The following is a 21,813-nucleotide window of genomic DNA, read 5'->3' as shown; positions in this document are numbered from 1 at the left end:
CGTAAGATAGCACCGCAGGTAAGAAACCCAGGCTTCGGTGGACAAGACCGAAGGAGACCCCCGAGTGATCGACCGGGTGGCCGTGCCGCTCCGACTGAGCCAAGATGGGACAACACCAGGGGGACACACCGCTCAAGGAAATCGCCAGGATCATCCCTTGCGCCAGAAGATTACCAGGATCATGCTCATCCACTCCCGACCGACTAAGTGGACCCCAATGACTGACAAGGACGATTTGCGCCCCGGCGGTGCAAAGGCACATTGCTAGATAACTGTAAATGGGGACCCCACCTTGGGCTATAAAAGGGAAGGCCCCTCACGTAGGAAAGGGTTGGACTTCCACGGGTTCGACACTACGAGACCAGCTTGTAAGCTCCCCTCTGAACTTTGATCACCCGGGCTCGAGAGCAATAGAGCAAGAACACCACCCCCCCATACTGGACGTAGGGCATTTCAGGCCCGAACCAGTCTAAATCCTCGAGTCTTTGCGTGCTAGACCATATCCGATCAAGCGCACAACATTCAAGCAATCGAGTAGTTTTGTAGTCGCCCATTTCCCGCAGCGACACTTGTTGGATTGAAATTGTAAAAAGTCTAAATTGTCTTTTTCTTTTTTTCTTTTTTTTTCCTTTTTCTTTCTTTTCTTTTTTTCTCTTCTCCTTTTTTTCTTTCCCTTTTCTTTTTTTCCTTCTCTCCTTTTATCCAGTCGCCCGTCTCCTTCCTTTTGCCCAGCCCCGCCGCGTCCTCCTCCGCTTGGCCTCCTCCTCCTTCAAGCGGCGCCCCCCACCCCCTCGCCTCCTCCATCCGCTGGCGGTGACCCGCGCATCCTCCTCCTCCCAACGTAGCAGCCCACGCCTCCTCCTCCTCCTCCTCCTCCCATTGCGACGGCCCGTGCTCTGAGCTGCCGAGTCCGACGCCTCCGCCGGCACACTCCTCCCTCCCCTCCCCCATGGGTCCCGGCGCCCGAGCCGGGACAGCCCCACCCACCGGTCGGTGCGCATGCCACGAATAGATTCCACGCCCCATCGCCACCGGATCCGATGCTGGAGACGGCGGCCTGCGCCCTCCTCCTCCCCCCGGTCGCCGCCAGCCACCTCCTCCCCGGCCCCGTAGGCCGCGCCCCTAGACTCGCCTCCGGCCACCTCGTCCCCGACCCCGCAGGCCGCGCCCATAGGCTCGCCGCCGGTCACCTTATTCCCGTCCTCGCAGGCCGTGCCCATAGGCTTGCCGCCGGCCACCTCGTTCCCGCGGGCCGTGCCCCAGTGGGCCCCCACCTAGGGGCAGGGATGGCAAAGGGAGGGGCGGAGCCGCGTGAAGCCACAATTCCATAGCTCCTCCTCGCGTGTGGAAGCCGCGAGGGGCTCCATGGGCGGCTTCTCACGCGGAGCTGGTGCAAACACACTGTTTGTCTGGGCTCCTGCTGAAGCCGTTTTTGGAGCCCTGCCAAACAGAGTCTAGGATCAGTCTTAGTGCATAATTTTATGGTACAATTACCAAAACTAAAAATTAAATAATCATGCTCCCTCACATCCCATAAAACTTTGGCCCTGTTTGGGAGGGCTCCGGGCCTCCGGCTCCTTGCAAAAAGGTGGAGCAGGTGGACTTGGGTTTTGTGGCTCCATCGGCTCCACCTTCTTGTAGGTAAAACAGTAGCTCTATCTTGTCACATGCTATGGTATGGAACTGCTCTACTTTTTAGGCCATGTTTAGTTTTCAAAAATTTTCAAGATTTCCCGTCACATCGAATCTTCGGACACATACATAAAGCATTAAATGCTGTCGAAAAAAATAACCAACTACGCAGTTCAACTGAAAATGACGAGATGAATCTTTTAAGCCTAATTAATCTATAATTAGACATTAATTACCAAATAACAACGAAAGTGCTACACTATCCAAACCTAAAAATTTTCATGAACTAAACACAGACTAAGTGTTTGGTAGACTCCAACAGAAACCACCTGACAGACCCTCCGAGTACAAACTCGGCCGCTGTTTGGCAGCTCGGCGAAAAAGGAACCAAGGTCGGGTAACTGACCGGTGGGCTCACTCCCGCCGGCCTACCATCTCATCATCTCCGAGAGAGTTTTGGCTGGGTCTCTCCCTCCCTCCACAGATCCCGATTCGATCAGCCGCCATGGCCCGCTCCTCCTCGCAGTCCCAATCCTCCGTCGGCGGCGCCGGCGCCGGAGCCCGCCCGGCCACCGTTGGCCCCCGCGGCACGGCAGCAGCTGCCGCCGGCATGCGCCGCCGCCGCGCCACCGCTAGCGCCGGGGGAGGGGGCTTCTCCGGCGGCGGCGGGAGCAACATGCTTCGGTTCTACACCGACGAGGCCCCGGGCCTGCGCCTCTCGCCAACCATGGTGCTCGTCATGTCGCTGTGCTTCATCGGATTCGTCACCGCCCTCCACGTCTTCGGCAAGCTCTACCGCTCCCGCACCGCCGCAGCCTCCGCGTGACCCATCCCCGTCCCATCCCTCCGGCGCGACTATCATCAGATCAAGGTTTTCAATATATCGTCATCAGTCTACTTACTCTTGTCTTGCCTAGCTTTCCTTCCTGTGCTAGTGCTAGATCTGGAGGGAGATGAATGGAACCCTACAACTTGAAGTTAGTGATGATGCCCTTTCTGTTGCCTTATTCTTCCCCTTTCCTTGTTTTAGTGCCTTTTTATTTACTCCCAGATGCAAATAGTTGTGCCTAGTCACTGTAATCATGGGGATTGCTACAATTATTTTTGCATCTCGGTAACTTAGCGTGTGCTCGAGGATTTCTACAATCCTGCGTCTTGCTTCTAAATTTATTACTCGCTTAACCATCCATCTTTGTTTGCTCGCATTACAAAATTGGATGGCTCCTTAGCCCTGGTGATTACATCTTGTTATAATCTCTGGAGATTACCTATTACTATAATTATACTACTAAAGTGCTTCTGTATCTTGTGCAAGCGTTTGTTCAGAAACTGTAGCTTGCCTGATTAACCTTTCATTAGTACTTGTATCTTGCTTACTGGTCTTACAAACAAGTACATGAGAACTAAACATAGAAAAACTTCCTCACAAAACTAATTACATCAGGATGTCGATGCTTGAGCTCGAATATACAAGTATCTGAGCAGCCCAGCTGTTGATCATTTACCATGCAACCTTCTGTTCAGAAAACATAGATTGACCATCTCTTCTTTTTATTCTAGTACGTGTAACTTGGTTGCTGACCTTAGGAATTTGTATATGAGAGCTTTCATTTGACCAACTTCCTGAAAGGAAGACAAAATATTTCGGAATTTTTAAGTGTTGATATGAGTATGCCAATGATTTAATTGAGGCTTGGATGATTGGGTTAGAATTTACAAGTATCTGAGTAGGCCAGGTGCCCCTCATTGCAATAGTAATACACATGATCTGGTACTGGTTTGCCCTGGGAGAATCTTGATGCAGGTTTAGGCATGTCTTGAAGGGATGCACAATGCTTATATTTGTTTAAGCATGCATAATGTTTCCCATGATAATAGCAGCTAACCTTCCATCAAGAAATGGCTTCTATGTATTTAGCATAAATGCCATGCCAATTTTCAGGCAACTAAGGAATTGATTCTGTGACAGTCAGTTGCAAGCCATATGTAGTATAGTATAGCTGGTGTCTATCTCGTTGTGGGAGCCTTTTCCAGTATGATTCTTTGACAGAATAAATGATGAATGCATAATGATCCATACGGTTGACACTGCTGTTCCGTATATTGCTGTCATTATTAGTGGTGTTCTGTTTTCCATTCATGAGAGAGTGAGTTGCAACGTTGAAACTGTAGTGCCGTACTGCAGCTATTAGTGGTGCCCAGCCCCTAGCGTGTGAAGTAGTGAAGTCTGTTCAGGGTGCAGGGTATACATCTGCCACACCTCTCAAGTTAGTTGTTGTAAGTTGTAACCTTGAATGAATGCTTACAGAGCTTTGAGTAGTCATATCCTATATATATTCCAATTGTTACGGTTATCTTGATTTGTGGCTGAGAGATTTTGAGTAGCCTTGATGTGTGCCATGCCATGCATACCAGGCCATGCCACGAGTGTGTGAAAACCTGGGAGCAGATTAATGGTATATCTGTGCCTACCAAATTGAGGGAAGGAAAGGGTAGGTGACTAGCTCATGGTTGAAGTTGCGGATGAGAGCAGATAGTAGGACTCCATTGTCTTCTCCAATGCCCAGTTTTCGGAACTACACACTCAAGTGATGGATTGTGGCCCGGCTACAGATTGGCAGAGCGTGCACAAGGAAGATGATAGTCATTAGTCACACATGGAACGAATTGAATGCCCTTATCTAGGCAAATTCGATTCGTAGAGATATGAAAGCGACGAGAAATGCTACGTGAATAAATCCATCACGGAACAATCTTCTTCTTTCGCTCTCTTTTTTCTTAAAAAAAATATGAGAAAAGAAAATCTACTTCTGCCGCTAGTAGCTAGCTAGGATATTAAACATCCGTGCTAATACCCAATTAAATATATTCTCGTTACAGGGGGATTCCTTTTTTTCTGAAAAAGAAAACCGATCCTGATTCCGCAAAAGCTTCAATTCACGCAACAAACACAACTCAGTGATTTTTGGGGCAATTATTAAGGAAGTGAATGAAGAAAAGAAATGGTTGTAATCCAAATCCAAACTAAGAGAATTGAAGGAGTACATGTGAAGCCAATCCAAACGGGAATCTGATTGGTGTTAGTTTCTCCATTCTCTCGCATCACCCTCGCTCGGGCGACTCGGGTGGTGACCTAGCCCCCCCGGGGCGTCTATTTGTCGCTAACTGCGATTCGCGACGATTGCGTCGCAGAAGCTTCTCCGGCGTCGCTCCCCCGCCAACCCCCACCTCCCTCGGCTCCGGCGCCGCCTCGGCGCCTCCGCCGCCACCACCGCCCACCGGGGCTCCTGCCCTGCCCGGCCGGCGGCGCGGGCCTTCCGCCGGCCGAACCATCGCCGCCGCCGGTCCTCCGCCGCCCCCGGCCCCCTCTTCTACGGCCGCCGGCCATTGGAAGCCCCGGCAACCCGAAACCCTAAAGGTTGGCCCCCGCCCTCCACCACCCCGGCCGCCGGCGGCCGCTCCCCCCACCTCCCACCCCCGGCCGACCTCCCCCCTCCCACCCCTCACCGGCGTGCTCGTCTCCGCGAGGAAGATGAATAGTGGCGGCGCTTCTTCTCCCTCATCCTCCTTCTGCGACGAGATCACTCGCACTCGCGCGCGCGATGAATAGATTCCCCCCTCCCCCCTGACGCTGCTGGAGGAGCTTACCAGAAGCATGCGCCGACTCTTTAGGATGGCAGTGGCGAGGTCTTCTTCCCCGACTTAGACGCGTGCATCTTTCCCGGGCGGGGGAATGGCCATGAGACCGCGGCAGCTCGAGGTGGCGTCTCTGGAGCCCTAGAGGCCGGATCCGGCGAAGCCGAAGCTGCGTGCAGACAAGGGCTCGCTCACGGAGGCCTAGTGCGAGCGGTGCAGCTTGTAGCGGCTGGCATGGGCATGGAGGTGAGGCGGTGTCGGCCCGCTCGAGCAGCGCACCTAGGGGCGGATTTGGCGTCCTTGAGGCCAGATCTGCGACGATGATGGTTTTGGTCATGGTCCGTGTGGTGCGGCGCGGCTTGTGTCATGGTTTGGCCAGGCGAGGAGCATGTGCGGATTGCTGTGTGGAAGCCCGGTGGAGTGGTGTCGGGCGGTGACCGTGAGGCGCATTGGCGTGGTCAGGGCACCCAGAGATGCTCGAGGCCCTGCTTGCGTGCCAAGACTAATTGGCATGGCATGGGGTGAGTGGCAGGGGCTGCGCTGCTCTACTTGCTTGTGGGTGGCTAGCCGACAATGCCTAATGCTGCTTGCGACCTCCTTCGTTGTGGCCTCTTGTCTAGACGTGGTTGTGGCGGGTCATGGAAGCACCGGCGAAAGCCACTCCGCTTTGCAGGACACAGCGACGAGGACACCCTCAGGTGTCGTTCTCCACCTTGGAGGTGTCATCACGGTGCTTCCTCACTCCCTCCACGAGCCAGATATGGGGGCAGCCATCAGGTGCAGCAGAGGAGCGCCGACAGTGTCATGGTGGCGCAGTCGGCGGTGGTCAGCATGGCTGAGCTATTGACATTGATGTCGTGGTGGCATGGGTGGTGGTGGCCAAGCATGGCGTGCCAGTGGCACCATGATGGTGCCGTTGGCAGTGTTGGACAACCTAGTTCTCACAACCCTACACCAGGAGCTTGCTAGGGCTCCTTGATCTGACCAAAGGGTTCCCTACAACGTTGGCATCTGTGGGTGCTACAGGTGGAGACGTCGACATCTGCGGGTGCCTGTGATCAGTTTCTGCCCAATCCGACCGACAAATGGTGCAGAGGCTTGGGTCGACGATCCAATCCAACCGTTGTGGCTAGGGTTGATGTCCCAATCCTACTTGGACAAAGGTGGTGGTCTGTGTCTCTGGAGGCTTTGAGTCCGCACTTATGGTGCAGCTCTGATTCCAGCGGCAGCACAGTGAAGGTAAGGTTATTGGAGTGGCTTGGTGGCACTATGACACTACCGACAGCGAAGCAAACTGTCAAGTATCAATATTAGAGATACTCAGGACTAAGCGGCAAAAGGCGCCACGTGTCCCGATCAGGATGGTGACCAGGGCATTAAGCTCGCCTCGCTCGACACCCGGGAGGAAGAGTACGCCTCGCCCAACCCCGACGGATGAGCTCAGCTTCGGTGGGCCCTACATGTGGGCTCGAATGCGTCCAACCCCTCTGGGGAGAACTTCGCCTCGCCCGACCCCAGGAGGAGAGGCTTGGCCTTGCTCGACCAAGTGGGGGCCTCGCGCTGCCCGCTGACTGTTGAGGGCGTGTGAGACCGTGCGAAGGATATGCTCTGATGATTGAACAGTAGAAACTAGCATGCACACCCCTACGGTTCTACGGAGGTGACAGGCTGTATAGGAGGGCACATCACTGGAAACGGGGGAAGCGGTGCCGGCAGGGTAGGCGGGCCCCCCCGTATCCAGGAAGAGCGTAGCAGAATCGTGAGAGATCTTCTCCCTCTCTTTGAGACACACACACGGTGTAAGGATCACCAGGGTGTCCGACCCTAGAGGGGGAGGGGGCGAATAGGGTCGCTAATCGCTTTTTGTCCTAAGGCTCAAACTACTTGCATAAGATAAACCTAACACATCCTACACATGCTAGTTATGACTAAAGTTTATCTATGCTACTCTCTACTTACCCCTAAAAACTTGCAACCTATAGCCAATCCTAATCAAACTAACTAGGAAAGTAAAGGCATGCAAGATAGAGTAAATGCGGGACGATAAGTAAAGAGGTAAGTGCAAGAGGGATGCAAACTCCCGAGTAGACACGGTCATGTAACGTGGTTTGGCACAAACGCCTACGTCCACGGGACACCGAGGCTCTTCCGATCACGTCTTGCACTACGCCACCACGGCGATGCCGGCAAGCAAAGGCAAGTGCCCACAAGACACTAAGTCTCGTGCACCGCCACCGTCTCTCTCGATCACCCGGCCGAAATCCACTACGGAGCTTCTCCACCAAGGAGGGGGCCTCCTCTTCCCCCGCACAAAGTGTCGTTGCCACTCCACACCAAGACGGAGGGTCACACGACGGATCACAAGTTGCTTGCCGCAGCAAGACTTCTCTCAAGGGAGCTCTCGCAAGAACTAATCCCTATTACAAGCACTAAGCACTCTCACAACTGTGCTTAACCTATATGATGTACAATGAAGCTTTATGGTGGTTGGAGATGATCTTTGGCTCTTGTATTCTTTCTTGGTCTCCAGCACTCTCAAATGAGCCGTGGGGTGGCATATATATAGCCCACGCACCCCCAAACTAGTCGTTGGAAAAAGGCTGACAAAAAGTGCTATCACCGGTTAAACCGATGCTCCCATTTTTGTCATCACCGGTTTAACCGGTGAGTGCATTTTCCAACTAGCCGTTATACTTCAACGGCTACCTCAATCGACCGACGTAATCAACCGGTGAATGTAATATAAACGTCGGTTCAACCGGTGAGTGTAACTTCTTCACCTTCCATGGAAAACCATCCTTCTGGACAACTGCACCGATGTGTTTGACCGGTGATACATCGGATCAACCGGTGTATGTATTTTTCCTGATCTTCATTTGGCAATGCACCGACGTATGCATTTTCTTCAACGTCGGTTTAACCGGTGAGTGTATCTTCAATTTCCAGCTTCTGGACAATTACACCGGCGTGTGTCTTTTCCTTAACATCGGTTCAACCGGTGTATTGAATTTCTTCACAGTCTCTTCGATTCTTGTCCGCTAACCGGGTAGCGGAACCCCCGTAGGGGCGGCCCTTCGGGCCTAGCTACGCCTATCTTCTCTTTGTCATCACTTGAACCTAAAAATCTGAGAATGGTCATCTTAACACTTATATTAGTCCAAGTGTTGTGTTGTCTATATCAATCACCAAAACATTATATTGAAATATGACATGAGAGGCCATTTTCGCTACACACGGACCCCTCTCTCTACCACCATTCAGTACGCCCACCATGGGCCTTGGCTCATAAAACATGCAAGGTGGCTCATGCGCGTGGGGGTTCCGATCTGGTCTAATCCGATTCGATCAACCTCGATCCGACACACACCCCAACAACGAACACATCCAGATCCTTGGCGACTCCAGTGGGTGGAGTGGCGAGGCCCTGTGCACTTTAAGGTGGTGAGTTCGAGGAGTGGTGTGTGGTGGTGGATGTAGCGATCCCCCCATATTTTTTATTTGTCTAGGAGATCTAGGATCTGGCGCGGCACTTCGTTTGTTTGGTGTGCATGGTGCTGTAGTGCTACCTCGGTGAGAGGCATGGCATGGCGGCGACTCTTTTGGTGTGGTGCGGTGGGGTCCTCTTCTGACTCCTGCCAACGTTTGGCCGGGGTTTGGGAGATCGACGATCGTGTGCACATGATCTGAAGACGACAGTGGCATCGTGTCGTGGTGGCTACTTAGCTTGCAGCGGTTGGTTGACGGAGAACATCGCCGGGGTGGACGACGCTTGTGATGAGGGCTACTTGTCAGCTTTATCCCAGTTTGTAGTGATTTAGTGGGGAGTCGAGTTGAGTGGAATTGTGCATATATGTTGATGTCCCAGTCCAACTAGTTAGTGTTGCTTTTCTTGCTGTTTTCTGTTGTATCTAGTTTGGGCGTTGTATCCTCTTTTTAATATAATCGGAAGCTCTACTTCTAGTTCTTTTTAAAAATGGAATATAATAGAAGCCACGTAACTCCAATGTTTTTTTTGAAAATAAAAAAAATAAAAAATTGAGAGCAAATCAAATAACGGGTTATGAGAATTATTTCTTTCTTGTACTCTTGATCATCCAGGGAAATAATGTATGGTAAAACGTTGCAGCTGGAACCAACCACACGATATAATCAATCATACATACTTATCCTGTAAAGCTTGAAGAGCCAGCCTAGACAACACTGTTAGTTGTGGTGCTTCACTTGACACTGCTGCTGCCATTAGGATCAAAAAATAAATAAAACAAATTAGATGCTCCGTTGGTGGAGGAACCTGCTGATGAGTAGCTAGTAGAATAATATAATTCCCCCCATTGTGACTGTTTTGGGAGGGAATTTCGGCTACTTTATTTTCTTTTGTCAATTTGCACATGATGTGTCAATTAAGAAATGATGCTTATCCTCTATGCTGGTCTACAACAAATTATCAATTTGAATTTGTATTATCGATTTGAATTTGATGCACCCCGACTTTGATTGGCGTGTTATCCACATTTTCAAAAAATATAGTAAAAGTTGGTGGAACATGTGAAGCGTGGTGGCACATGTGCATTATTATTTATAATTCACAAGGAAAGAGATCAATGGTATATCGGCCACAAAAAGAGGTGTGGGCAAACTTTGATGTGTGACTTTTACCTACCTGGAGAGGAACATTAATAGTTGTCCATCCGAAGGACTGAATAAACATCAATCCATGCCCTTATGATGGTCGCTTGCATTGGACGGAGCCCACATGACTTGGCTGCGTCCGGTCTAGCTGGTCAGGTCAAGCTTGTTCACATTAGCACCGATGATGATGATGGCAAACAAAAAGCTTAGTTTTGTAGGAAAAGGAAGATCAATTTTGTATTGGTTGATGATGAAATTGATTTGTAAACTAAACTCTTGTAGCTCGAAGTCTACTCTTAATCACTCTGTTCGCTGTTTGGTTCCTCCAGCCAGCCAACAGTATTTTCCTCTCACCTAGCTCCAGCACCAGCCTCCGGCCACCAGCCAGCCAACAGTATTTTTCTCTCACACCACTCCATCACTAGCCACCAGCACCAGTACAGCGAACAGAGTGAATATGCGTCATAATAATATATGGTTTGTAGACCGTCTTCATTTTGCTTTGCTAGCACTAGTTGTTTGTGTTCATGTTCATTCGTCAAGATTCAAGTTAAACTGAAAAGATTCTAGTTGACCTAAGTACAAAGTCTAAGACGGAAGGAATAGTTGATTTTTGTTTTTTGAAGTAAACTTGCTGGATAAATTAACTAATTAATTACAGCAAGCAAGCACACAAGGGAGGGAGTAATGGATTAGTAATTAATCCCAGCAAGCAGCAGACACGGGACATGAGAAGTCAGCAACTGCCCGCCTGTCCAGTGTCCATCTCCTCCATTCTTCTTCTTGACTTGACCTCATCTCTCTCGTCTCATTTCTGGGCCTGGGCGTCGAGGAATCTCAACGCGGTCTCCACGCGAAATGGGCACCACCACCTGCTGCTCATCATAAGCGCAACAAGCATCCAGGCGGGCGAGTGGAGGAAGAAGACGAGACGACGGCATCCTGCAGATTCCAGAGAGAGAGAGAGAGAGAGAGAGAGAGAGCAAAGCAAGATGGGGAGCTACGCGTACAAGTACTGTATGTGCTTCACCCGCAAGTTCCGATCCCCCGACGCGCAGCCGCCGCCCGACGTCCGCGCCGCCCACCTCTCCTACTGCGGCCCTTCTTCTTCTGATCCGCAGGGCGCCCACGGCCATGGCCTCCGCTGCTTCCTCTCCCAAGTCCAGGCCGAGTCACCCGCCGACGTCGACCGCATCCTCGCCATCCTCGCACCCATTTCGGCGAGTCACGGAATCGCCCGCCTCGTCAACAGGTCGCCGGCGCCGGCGCCGCCCACGCTCGACGACTTCTTCGGATTCCTCTTCTCCCCCGATCTCAACCCGCCAATCACTAACCAGGTGCGTGTGCGTGCATCTCGTTTCCTTTTATGCTCTGCTATCGCATATTATCTGCTCGCTCAATTACAGTCGATGATGATTGTTGATCCGCCGGTTTGGTTTTTCATCTACTCTCCTACAAGTAGTTGACTGACTTGCTTCCATGGAGCGAGGTGGGGTCAACTCCATCCCTCCCCTCCTCAAAGATTCCATTTTTATTTATTACACAACCTTCTCCTCCTCCTTGGGTTGATGGATGGTAATGTGATGGGATAGCGACGGAGTGACCTTCATTCGATTTCAATCGCTGTCCCTCTCTCTCCTTTCTCTAGTATGTATCCATCTCTTCTCTGGGCCAACTCTACCTGCTTGCCTGTCCGCATTCCCTTCTAGTACAGGGGGCGCTGCTCAGTTTTGGACACTGCTATGTCATTTCCCATTTGGTAGTAGTAGTATTGCACTCTGCTCTCACATTGCAGCTCACAACTACATAACCGACTACATATGAGGTCATCAGCAAACCATCATAACAGACAACAGAGTTACAAGGCAGGTTACAAGTAGTAGGAGCACTAGCTCTTTTCACAAGGCAGATAATTCTGCATCAAATTTAGGAAATTTACTACTAGTACTTGACTACTCAGAAATGATCCAATGGATGATGTGCTTGAGTTACTACCAACTGGCATCTTAGTTCAGAGCTCATATCTAAGACCTGTTGCTCTGTATACGAATGCAACGGTATTTAGGCTCTCATACGGAAGATGTGCTTGCTATTGCTCCCTTACGTAGCATGCAGTTAATTATTTTGCTTCTTCTTGATGAACTCTGCCTCATCGCTTACCATTACTTTCACTCTTCCCTCAGGTTCACCAGGACATGTCAGCCCCGTTCTCTCATTATTTCATATTCACTGGCCATAATTCCTACCTTACCGGGAACCAGCTGAATAGTGACTCCAGCGACATCCCAATTATAAAATCACTAGAGAGAGGTGTTAGAGTCATTGAACTTGATATGTGGCCAAATTCTTCAAAGAACAATGTTGACATTCTTCATGGAGGGTATGAATTCCGTTCTTTAACCATATTGATTTTTTTGGCAAATGGAATGATTACAACATGTTTTTGCATTCTAAAACAACTTCATATCATTTGAGGATGACATTTTGGGTACACATAAAAAAAACTACAAAGTGTGTGAAGTTTATTGCATGATATACCACGAGACCCTTTCTTCAAAATGAAGGGAAAATACATTTTTTTTCTCACTACACAACAATGTAGCAAGAACAAAGTTTTCCCCACTATATAAACCCCTGCTCAATATTTATTTACAGTCTAGTTTGTTATAAATAACCCATACTTGTAACCATCCTTTTTTTTCTCTTACTCTGCAAAATGTTTCTCTGACTCTTATTTTTCTTGGCATTTGAAAGGACATTGACTGCCCCTGTAGAAATGATCAGATGTTTAAAGTCTATTAAAGAATACGCCTTTTGTGCGTCCAATTATCCTCTTGTTATTACTCTTGAGGATCACCTCACAGCAGACCTCCAAGCCAAAGTAGCTGAGGTGAAGTTTACTTACCGTATCCTTTTTTCGTTGCATTTTGCCCTGTTTAAAACATCAGTTCTAACTTGGAAATTACTATAGATGCTCACCGAAACGTTCGGGGATCTTCTTTTCATCCCTAGTTCTGACCCAATGAAAGAGTTTCCTTCTCCAGAAGCTCTAATGAAGAGGATAATAATCTCAACTAAACCCCCACAAGAATACAAGGAGTTTCTGAAAGCTAAGGATAATCAGAATGGTAGTGGAAACATAGCTGATTTACCAGACCAAGGAAGCCTGAGGAGAATAGATTCAAATGCTGATGAATCTGATGGAAAGGTCTGCAATATCACTGCCTTTTCAAGACAGGCACCCAATGTTTAACACACCTGATGTAAACTTATTGTCATGAACAGGATGAACTAGATGAGCAAGATGAGGAAGATTCTGATGAGGATGACCCCAAATTTCAGCAGGATACTGCCTGTGAGTATAGGAAACTGATCACTATCCAAGCTGGCAAACCAAAAGGCCATTTACGGGATGCTCTAAAGGTAGACCCTGACAAAGTCAGGCGGCTCTCTTTGAGCGAGACACAGTTAGCTAAAGCGACAGTTTCTCATGGCGCTGAAGTCATAAGGTAATTTGTGTGTACCAATATCTAATTCTATTTGAAGTCCAATGCACCACAGCACCGTTATCAAATTGTTATCAGTTCTATCAGTTTTCTAAACTCAATATTTAGTTTATGCCCTTAAATCTTATTCCTCTGTTTTAGACCTTAGGGGCTCATCAACGTTTCTACTGTAGTCTACCGTTTGTAATCCAGTAAAAGGCCAAACTCACCTGGTAGCCTACAAAAGATAATTGATATAAAAATTTCGCCATTAACCAATAACAAATTGTATCTCTTCAAGGTGTTTACCATAGTCCATACTTGCTGAAGAACTTAAATCTATTCAGGTTCACTCAGAAGAATATACTGAGGGTATATCCGAAGGGCACAAGGGTTAACTCTTCTAACTATGATCCAGTGAACGCCTGGATTCATGGTGCTCAGATGGTTGCATTTAATATGCAGGTGGGATTTAGTTCTTAACTGTCAGTAGTTTGCCTTTCTTCATGCCTTTTGTAGTCACATAGTGGTTACTATTAAGTTGTTTGGCTGAACTAGGTCTCTTGCACAGCTGTCAAGCTGTAGTATATTCAATATATGTGAAGTAAGGCATAGTCTCTTTCTTGTGTTTTCATTTTTCAGGGGCATGACAAAGCACTCCGATTGATGCAAGGATTTTTCAGAGCCAATGGGGGCTGTGGGTATGTTAAAAAACCTGACTTCTTGCTAACGACAGGTCCAAATGGCGAGGTATTTGACCCTAAAGCTAGTTTGCCGGTGAAGACAACTCTCAAGGTACGTATATGTTTCCAAGGCAGTCACAGCTGATCATCTTGAAAATACCAATGAAGATGCTCCAGCATAGCATTAAATTCCTACAATGTGGAAGCAGGTAAAAGTATATATGGGAGATGGGTGGCGTATGGATTTCAGTAAAACTCATTTCGATGCCTTCTCGCCTCCAGATTTCTATACCAGGGTAAGGCAACAAGGATGTTGAATTGGTTCTTGGTAGACAGTGGTTACATTGTGGGACGAAAGTTGTAGCAAATTAAAGAAGGTCCAATATATATATATATATATGTTGTCTGAATTCACAGGTAGGGATCGCTGGAGTGAGGGCGGATAGTGTGATGAAGAAAACGAGGGTCCTGGAAGACCAGTGGGTGCCGGTGTGGGACGAGGAGTTCACGTTCCCGCTGAAGGTGCCGGAGCTAGCCCTGCTGAGGATAGAGGTGCAGGAGTACGATATGTCGGAGAAGCACGACTTCGGCGGGCAGACGGTGCTGCCGGTGTGGGAGCTGAAGCAGGGCATTCGTGCTGTGCCCCTGCACGATCGCAAGGGCGTCAGGTACAAGTCCGTCAGGCTCCTCATGCGCTTCGATTTTGTCTAGGCTAGGCATCAGCAGCAGTCCATACTCTCTAGTTGCGCCAGCCAGTCAGTGAGAGATTGCGTTTCTCTTTCTTTTTTTTATAAAAAAAGAATTCTTGTGCATCTAGTGTGATTATGTTGTGTCTACGTAAAAGTTATGAAATACTAGGAATTATTGTTACTAGTAGAGTATACTTCCATCTCCATGTGAGTTGTGATTAGTGTAGACTAGAACCAGAGTAGGGGGTGTTACTTCCATCTTGCGATCATGAATGTACGTATGTACTATTGATTTTGTCGGAATAAAGGTTGTATGGCAGGGCTGTATTTTTGTTCGTATTTGATGTCCTTTCAGAAATTTGTATTTGCTCCAATTTGATGTTCTAGTTGTTGACATGCATGTGGACACTGCATTGTTACTGGAGTTGAATTTATTTCCTGGAACTTCAATCATTCTGCTACTGGCTTTTATACGAAATACGACATGTTGACACTGACAGGTGGGTGCAGTAGCGGAGCCAGGATTCTAGAGTTGGGTATTCCCAGTTTCTAACTCAAAAAAAAAAATCAATGGACAGTAAAAAATTTTGTGAGGTTACCATGCTTGCCACTTTGCCACGCAAAAAATTCTGGAGTTGGGTAATGTTTTCAAATCAATTGATTTTTTTCTATTTTACAACTTTCTCAGTTCTACATAAAGGCATACGCTGATTCTATGATTGTTTGAAGGAAGGGAATGTACATATTAGAGAAAAGGGTATACGCATAGTCACATAGAGGATTGATGCAATGCAATGATGTGCTCACCCGGCCGGACGTCAGCTCTCCACCGCCCGCCGGTCGGCCGCTCGGCGCCTCGGCCCTCGCAGCCTCGTCACCCCGGCCTCAGGCAGTCAGGGCGTCAAGCCCTCCTAGCCACGGCCAGCCGCCATCGGCCGGCCTCCCAGCCTCCCCACGAGCCCTCAGGATTTAGGGATTTGGGGGATTGGGGAACGATCGAGCAGCAGCAGTGCGGCAGTGTCGCCTCGCAGGGGCAGGGAGAAAGGGGGGAGAGAGAGGGGCGTGGGGGCTGCTGGGCTGTCGGGCCGGTGGGATGCATGAAGTCTATTCATCGCACGTGCAACTAGAAATCATATTATCGTACATGATTATATTTAGATAATATTTTTTCTAAAATATTTTTAATTATTTCGAAACAATTTCTATCTCTAGATATTTCTTGAAACATTTTTATTTGTTCCGGAACTTATCTTTCTTGAAACATTTTATTTTATTCCGGAACAATTTCTATTTTTTTATATCTCTAACCGATGTGTGATGAATAGACGCCCCCGGTGGGGTGTGCGGCTGTGTATGGGCCAGTTGTTCCAATTGGATGGTTGTGGATCGCTAGGCTATATTTAACACAAGAAACAGGCCCAGCTTTATATGTATATGTGTATAAACTTGAATTATACTTGATTTTTTCTCAAAAAAAAGTTGGGTATTCCTGGGAATACCCAGGCATCACTGTAGCTCCGCCCCTGGGTGGGTGGCTCGCGTTGAATATAAAATCATCCTTTACAATGAAGGACACGTCAGATCTGTTGGACACCCTTATCCATTTCGTTGATAAATCTTGTTAGTACTTGTTATGAAAAATACAAAATATACGCTGCATTGCATCGTATACGTCGCCATACTTTGCTAAACATTTATTAGTATTTGGTTCACAAATGTGAGCATAAAATATACTAGTGTCAATGGTTTTCCTTACTCGTATCAGCTTCATAAACAGCTTCACATGATGTGTCGATTATTATTCTGGAAAGGAAGAAAGGTAGGCCACATCTGGAAAATCACAATTCATTTCATTTCTCTAAGAAAATATGTGTTTTTTTTTCTGATGGTCGCGGTTGGCCGCTTCTCCACGGGGTTTTTACATTTTTACCATTATAACGAATTGCACTCATCAGATTATCACTATTACGATGGCACCTACATCTATACCATAAGAGAGAAGTTTGACTTACAAATTTACCACATTTGAGGATGTGGCAGCCACGAGGCCGGTCCACGCTGGCGCTGAGTCAGCAGGCACCGACGCCGTTCGGCCCCCGTTACTGGGCGCTGGGCCCGGTTGACGCCGCCGCCGCTAACCCTATCCGGCCGAATCGATCCCCCCTCTCCTCCCACTTCCTTCCGCCGCAGTCTTCTTCTTCCTCCTCTTGCCGCGCTGCTCCTTCTTCGCTGCTCGCCCCGCCGCCGCCTCCAGCTCCCCTCCCCCCGTCCCTGCGCCAAGGTGGCCATGTCCGACAGGCCTGAGTCTTCGAGCGCTAGTAGGTCAGGGAGGAGGCAGGAACGCGGCTGTAGCTCAACGCGCGTGCATGCTGTGGCGTATCCAACCGGCAAAGAATCTGGACTTCCTTTGATTGAATGCCCCGACTGCGGTCTAGCCCGTGTGATCGAGCTTCGCGCGAAGAAAGATACAGTCAACAACGGGCGAACCTTCTTCAAGTGTCCGAGGAATGGGGTCAGTTTCTCCATCCCTCTATGTTAGTTTGTTTGGCGATTTGATTTGGAGCATCACAGTTTCGATTTGGTGGTGTTTACAGAATCCGAAGTATTGTGACTTCTACCGATTTCAGAAGGATTACTTGGATGAGCTGATTCTCAAGAAGATTGTCATTATCAAGTGTGAGCAGATCGAAGAAGTGGAAGAAGGATCGCACGGCAGCATGAACGATGAGGAAGAGAACCGCAGTAGGCTAGAGAAGTTAGAGAATCTGACATGGAAAATGAATTGTGTGTTTGTTGTTTTCGGCATTGTTGTGTTAGCAATGGTTGTGAGATCAGTTGTAATGGCTTGAGTTGAGCATTGTGTTTGTTGGAGCCTGATGTATGAACCATTATCTGATGTATGAATCTTTTGCAATGCACCAGATGTATGAATCTCTTGCAATGAACCTGATGTATGAACCATTTGCAATGAAACATATTCTGGCAATTTGAGTCCATAACATCCCTAACATTAGATAGCAATTGTTGGCATACATATTGTTTTGTGGCATTACAGACCATCATCTAGCATCTCCAACAAAGTGGGTTTGTGCCTAACATTATATAATAATAAGGCCATGCAAGAGACAGTTTTGGCCGTTCAAAAGATTGTTTTGGCAAAAGAAGAAGAGTGAGGCTAGTCATTTCTTCTTTGTGGCTCCTTTCTTCTCAGGTGTCTTCTTCACCTTAGTTGCCAACTTTTTCTTCTTTGGAGTCATCTTCCTAGGTGCTTGCACTTCAACCTCCAGAGCATCTCCAGGAAATAGGGACCTGTGTAAAGTTATGCTAATGGTTATGCTAATGGTTCATGTGTTGCAAAAGTGTTGTTGCATTTCAGAAAAAAAGTACCTCCTAGTTGTTGTTGTCTGATTAGTGGCTTCTGGGAGTACAACTTCTAAGGCCATCACATGTTCCTCCTCAGCACCTTGTGATGTTGAAGCTGCAAGTCTTGCAGCTTCTCTTTCTTGCCTTGCTGCTGCTTCCCTTGCTGATGCAGCCTTGAGCTCAGCTTCCATTGCTTCTTTCCTTGCCTTTTCTGCTGCTTCTCTTGCAACAGCTGCTCTGGTCCTTGGAGTTGTTGTTGGTTCTTCAGTAGCAGTATCTTTCTTGCTTTTTTTCCTCCCAGCCTTGGCTTTGGTCTTTTTTGTTCTCTTTCTACATTAGTGATAGCATCAGCTTAGTATGATATGGCAAGGTGAAACACCAAAAAAAAAGATTAGAAAGAACCTTTTCTTGGTGCCAGTCAGTGGACATCTCCAGCTGCCAGCCCTATGACCAAGCTCTGTGCAGTTAGGACACCTCACTTGCCTAGTTGCCTTACCACCTGTCTCCCTAGCCGACTTGATTCTATTTTTTCTCAGTCTTCCACATGTTCTCTTCTTCTGGCATGGAGGGTACAGTTTGAACCCTTTCTCCACCTCAGGCCACTGGTTCCTGTCTGTGATGTTTGGAATTATGCCATCATATGCTGCTTGAAACTTTTGCACTGAGTAGTAGTGGTCAACAAACTTCCCCATGTTTGGTTGCCTAGTGCTAGTGATCACAGCCAAGGCATGTGGACATGGTTGTCCAGTTATCTGCCACTGCCTACATGTGCATATTTTTTGAGATAGGTACACCACATGCCTTCTAACTTCTTCATCCTTGTAGACTTCTGTAACCTCAGCCTGGTCTGGGTGGCCCTTGGAAATCTTTAGGTGACCTAATCCTCTAGATGCTGCATTTAGTTGATGGATAATCCCAGGTAGTATACCAGGTGGCAAAGCTCTAGAAATCTTCCTTCTTTTGGCAAACAAGATCATTATCTTCTCTCTTATTGCATCTGCCATGCAATGCACAGGAAGATCTTTGTGCTCTTTAATCCAAGAATTCCATGCTTCTGCTAAATTGTTGTTGATATAGTCACACTTGATGTCATCTGAGAATTTACTTCTAGCCCAAAGAAATGGATGGTGCAGTGTCAGCCATTTCTGCACATCTGGACTAGCTTCCAAGACTTTATCAAAGAAGTACTTGAATTTGTGAGCTGAATAGGCTCTAGCTGCAGGCCACATGTTATCATACACATCACCAGTGTAGTATTTTTTCATGTTATCCATCAAGTGCCTGAAGCATTCTCTCATCTCTGCATGTGGAAACACTGCCTTCACAGATGATTCCAACCCTTTACATGCATCAGTGCAGATGGCTAGCTTATCCATGGGACCAATAGCCTTTCTAAGTTGTTCCATAAACCAAATCCAATTTTCCTTGTCCTCTGAATCAAACAATCCAAATGCCACAGGAAACATCCAATTGTGGCCATCTAAACCTAAGGCTGCTGGCATGTGACCATTCCACATCCCATTGAGTGCAGTGGAATCTATACTAAGGTAAGGCCTGCAACCATTCAGAAAGCCATCTATACTTGCTTTGAATGCACAGAAAAATCTGCTAAACCTAATCTTTCCATCATTGGGGTCAGTGATAGTAGCTATCTCTATAACACTCCCAGGTGATCTCAACTCTATCTCAGCCTTAAACCTATACAACCAATCAAATGAATCATCCCACTTACCAAAAAGCTTATCAGCTGCCCTCTGCCTACCATTGTACACTGTCTGATATGGTATCTCAATCTGGTACTTGTAATTAAGCTCTTCTTGGAGTTCTTTTGCCCCCATCTGTGGGTCCCTCTTGAGAAGTGGGATTGCTCTCTCTGCCACCCAACTTATATTGGCCATCTTGCTTACAACCCTTTGGGTAGATGCACAATTATGGTCCCCTTGATTAATTTGAATCTGCATATTGAAAAACAAAATGTCAGAGATGATCTCAAAAAAATAGTTTATTTACATAAAAAAATTATACCCTGACACTGCCATCATGTTGGGTTCTAGCCCTAATAATCCATGGGCAGCCAACAGCAGAACATTTAGCCCTGAACCTGTCTTTGTCTGAATGCTCAGTATCATACTGAAACTCATGAACTATTGCATGCTGCCTAACAGCTAGCCTGAACTCCTTCATGTTGGGATACAATGTGCCAACACTCATTTCTGGATTATCCCTATCCCATTCATGCATTGGTTCTTCATGGATTGTGTCATCAACATTAACAGCGGCTTCCTCCATATCAGCATGCATCTATGCTGACATGCCTGGGATGGGCACCTCTTCTGTACCTTCTTCTGGTGTTGGCTCTACATCTTCAAATCTCATTGCCTCATAAACCTTGTCCTCATCAGCAACGGCTTGTGCAAGACCATCATAATCAGCCTGCCCTATTACTGTTAGAGTAGTCCAGTCAACTGCTATAGGCAAATCAGTAGGTGCTTGTTCTGGGGAACTGTAGGTATCACCATAACCTTCAGCATCATCAGCACTTTGTCCTCCATTACGCTCACTAGTGACACCAGAGACACATCTACCTTTTGAAGCACCTGAGCTGGCATTTTCAGTGTAGCCATCCTTCGTCACAACATCAACTGCAATCACAGCCAACCTCTCATTCCATCTGTCCCGAATCATCTGGTCAAAGTGCTCATCCCTCCTAATCTTCCACTCAGACCCAGTATCTTGGTCAAGAACCCACAATGCAAGTGTTTGAGATGGCCCCCAGATTATTTTTGTTGCTAACTCATCGTGGAATTGGGCCAACGAATACTTGCAGTTTCTATCCAGCCATAGGTCATGTTGCTGCTCGGCCATATCAACTAGGCCGTACTCGCCATCAGCCACAAACTTAGCAACCTTAACCACTAGTCTAAACGCATTGCCAGGATCGATCCTGGCATCAGGGTAAACAATCAAAAAGAAATGAGGAATTAGACGCGACCAACTCCTAAATTCATCCTAGACAGTTCTGTTCAGTACGAACTTACCAAGGAGGGCATTCACTGCTACCCATTGCGACACAACCACCTCTCCCACTACATCAGAAGCCAAAGAAACAATGGAAAACGATCATCCCAGGAATGCAAAGGCCCAACACAAACTCGGCGTCCATGATATCTAACCCTAAGTCCAATGCAAACTGGATCATGGCGCACCGCGTGGCCGAGTTAAGGGTACATACCTTTAATCCGTCACGGAAGGCCAGGGGACATGGCCACCTTGGCGCAGGGACGGGGGGAAGGGAGCTGGAGGCGGCGGCGGGGCGAGCAGCGAAGAAGGAGCAGCGCGGCAAGAGGAGGAAGAAGAAGACTGCGGCGGAAGGAAGTGGGAGGAGAGGGGGGGATTGATTCGGCCGGATAGGGTTAGCGGCGGCGGCGTCAATCGGGCCCAGCGCCCAGTAACGGGGGCCGAACGGCGTCGGTGCCTGCTGACTCAGCGCCAGCGTGGACCGGCCTTGTGGCTGCCACATCCTCAAATGTGGTAAATTTGTAAGTCAAACTTCTCTCTTATGGTATAGATGTAGGTGCCATCGTAATAGTGATAATTTGATGAGTGCAATTCGTTATAATGGTAAAAATGTAAAAACCCCTCCTCCACCACCTCCCGTCTGTTTGTCTCTGCTCGCCTTCGTCGGCGTCTTCCGTT

General features: G+C 47.9%; 4 protein-coding genes across 4 annotated transcripts; 3 read left to right on the top strand and 1 right to left on the bottom strand.

Annotated features, from left to right (window-relative positions):
- The first annotated feature begins 2,014 nt into the window (after positions 1 to 2,014).
- LOC120686022 (protein transport protein Sec61 subunit beta-like) lies at positions 2,015 to 2,873 on the top strand. The gene has a single exon (XM_039968181.1). It carries the CDS (start codon positions 2,138 to 2,140, stop codon positions 2,456 to 2,458), a length of 321 nt encoding a protein of 106 aa, XP_039824115.1. The 5' UTR covers positions 2,015 to 2,137; the 3' UTR covers positions 2,459 to 2,873.
- Positions 2,874 to 10,539: 7,666 nt separating this feature from the next.
- LOC120685472 (phosphoinositide phospholipase C 2-like) lies at positions 10,540 to 15,093 on the top strand. Its single transcript, XM_039967420.1, has 9 exons — positions 10,540 to 11,234; positions 12,081 to 12,277; positions 12,652 to 12,787; positions 12,869 to 13,105; positions 13,183 to 13,406; positions 13,730 to 13,847; positions 14,025 to 14,177; positions 14,275 to 14,361; positions 14,483 to 15,093. Exons 1-9 carry the CDS (start codon positions 10,626 to 10,628, stop codon positions 14,774 to 14,776), a joined length of 2,055 nt encoding a protein of 684 aa, XP_039823354.1. The 5' UTR covers positions 10,540 to 10,625; the 3' UTR covers positions 14,777 to 15,093.
- Positions 15,094 to 16,668: 1,575 nt separating this feature from the next.
- On the top strand, positions 16,669 to 17,730 carry LOC120685476. The gene is made up of 2 exons (XM_039967424.1): positions 16,669 to 17,266; positions 17,349 to 17,730. Exons 1-2 carry the CDS (start codon positions 17,042 to 17,044, stop codon positions 17,601 to 17,603), a joined length of 480 nt encoding a protein of 159 aa, XP_039823358.1. The 5' UTR covers positions 16,669 to 17,041; the 3' UTR covers positions 17,604 to 17,730.
- Positions 17,731 to 18,381: 651 nt separating this feature from the next.
- On the bottom strand, positions 18,382 to 20,418 carry LOC120686491. The gene is made up of 3 exons (XM_039968712.1): positions 20,143 to 20,418; positions 18,597 to 20,072; positions 18,382 to 18,447 (listed from the first exon to the last, which is right to left on the bottom strand). The coding sequence occupies exons 1-3, from the start codon at positions 20,416 to 20,418 to the stop codon at positions 18,382 to 18,384; spliced, it is 1,818 nt and encodes a 605-aa protein (XP_039824646.1).
- Positions 20,419 to 21,813: the final 1,395 nt, after the last annotated feature.

This window comes from Panicum virgatum, chromosome 8N, assembly GCF_016808335.1.
Source record: "Panicum virgatum strain AP13 chromosome 8N, P.virgatum_v5, whole genome shotgun sequence".
Taxonomy (NCBI): domain Eukaryota; kingdom Viridiplantae; phylum Streptophyta; class Magnoliopsida; order Poales; family Poaceae; genus Panicum; species Panicum virgatum.
The sequence above is the reverse complement of the archived record's forward strand: the minus strand, read 5'-3'. Positions and strand labels throughout refer to the sequence as shown.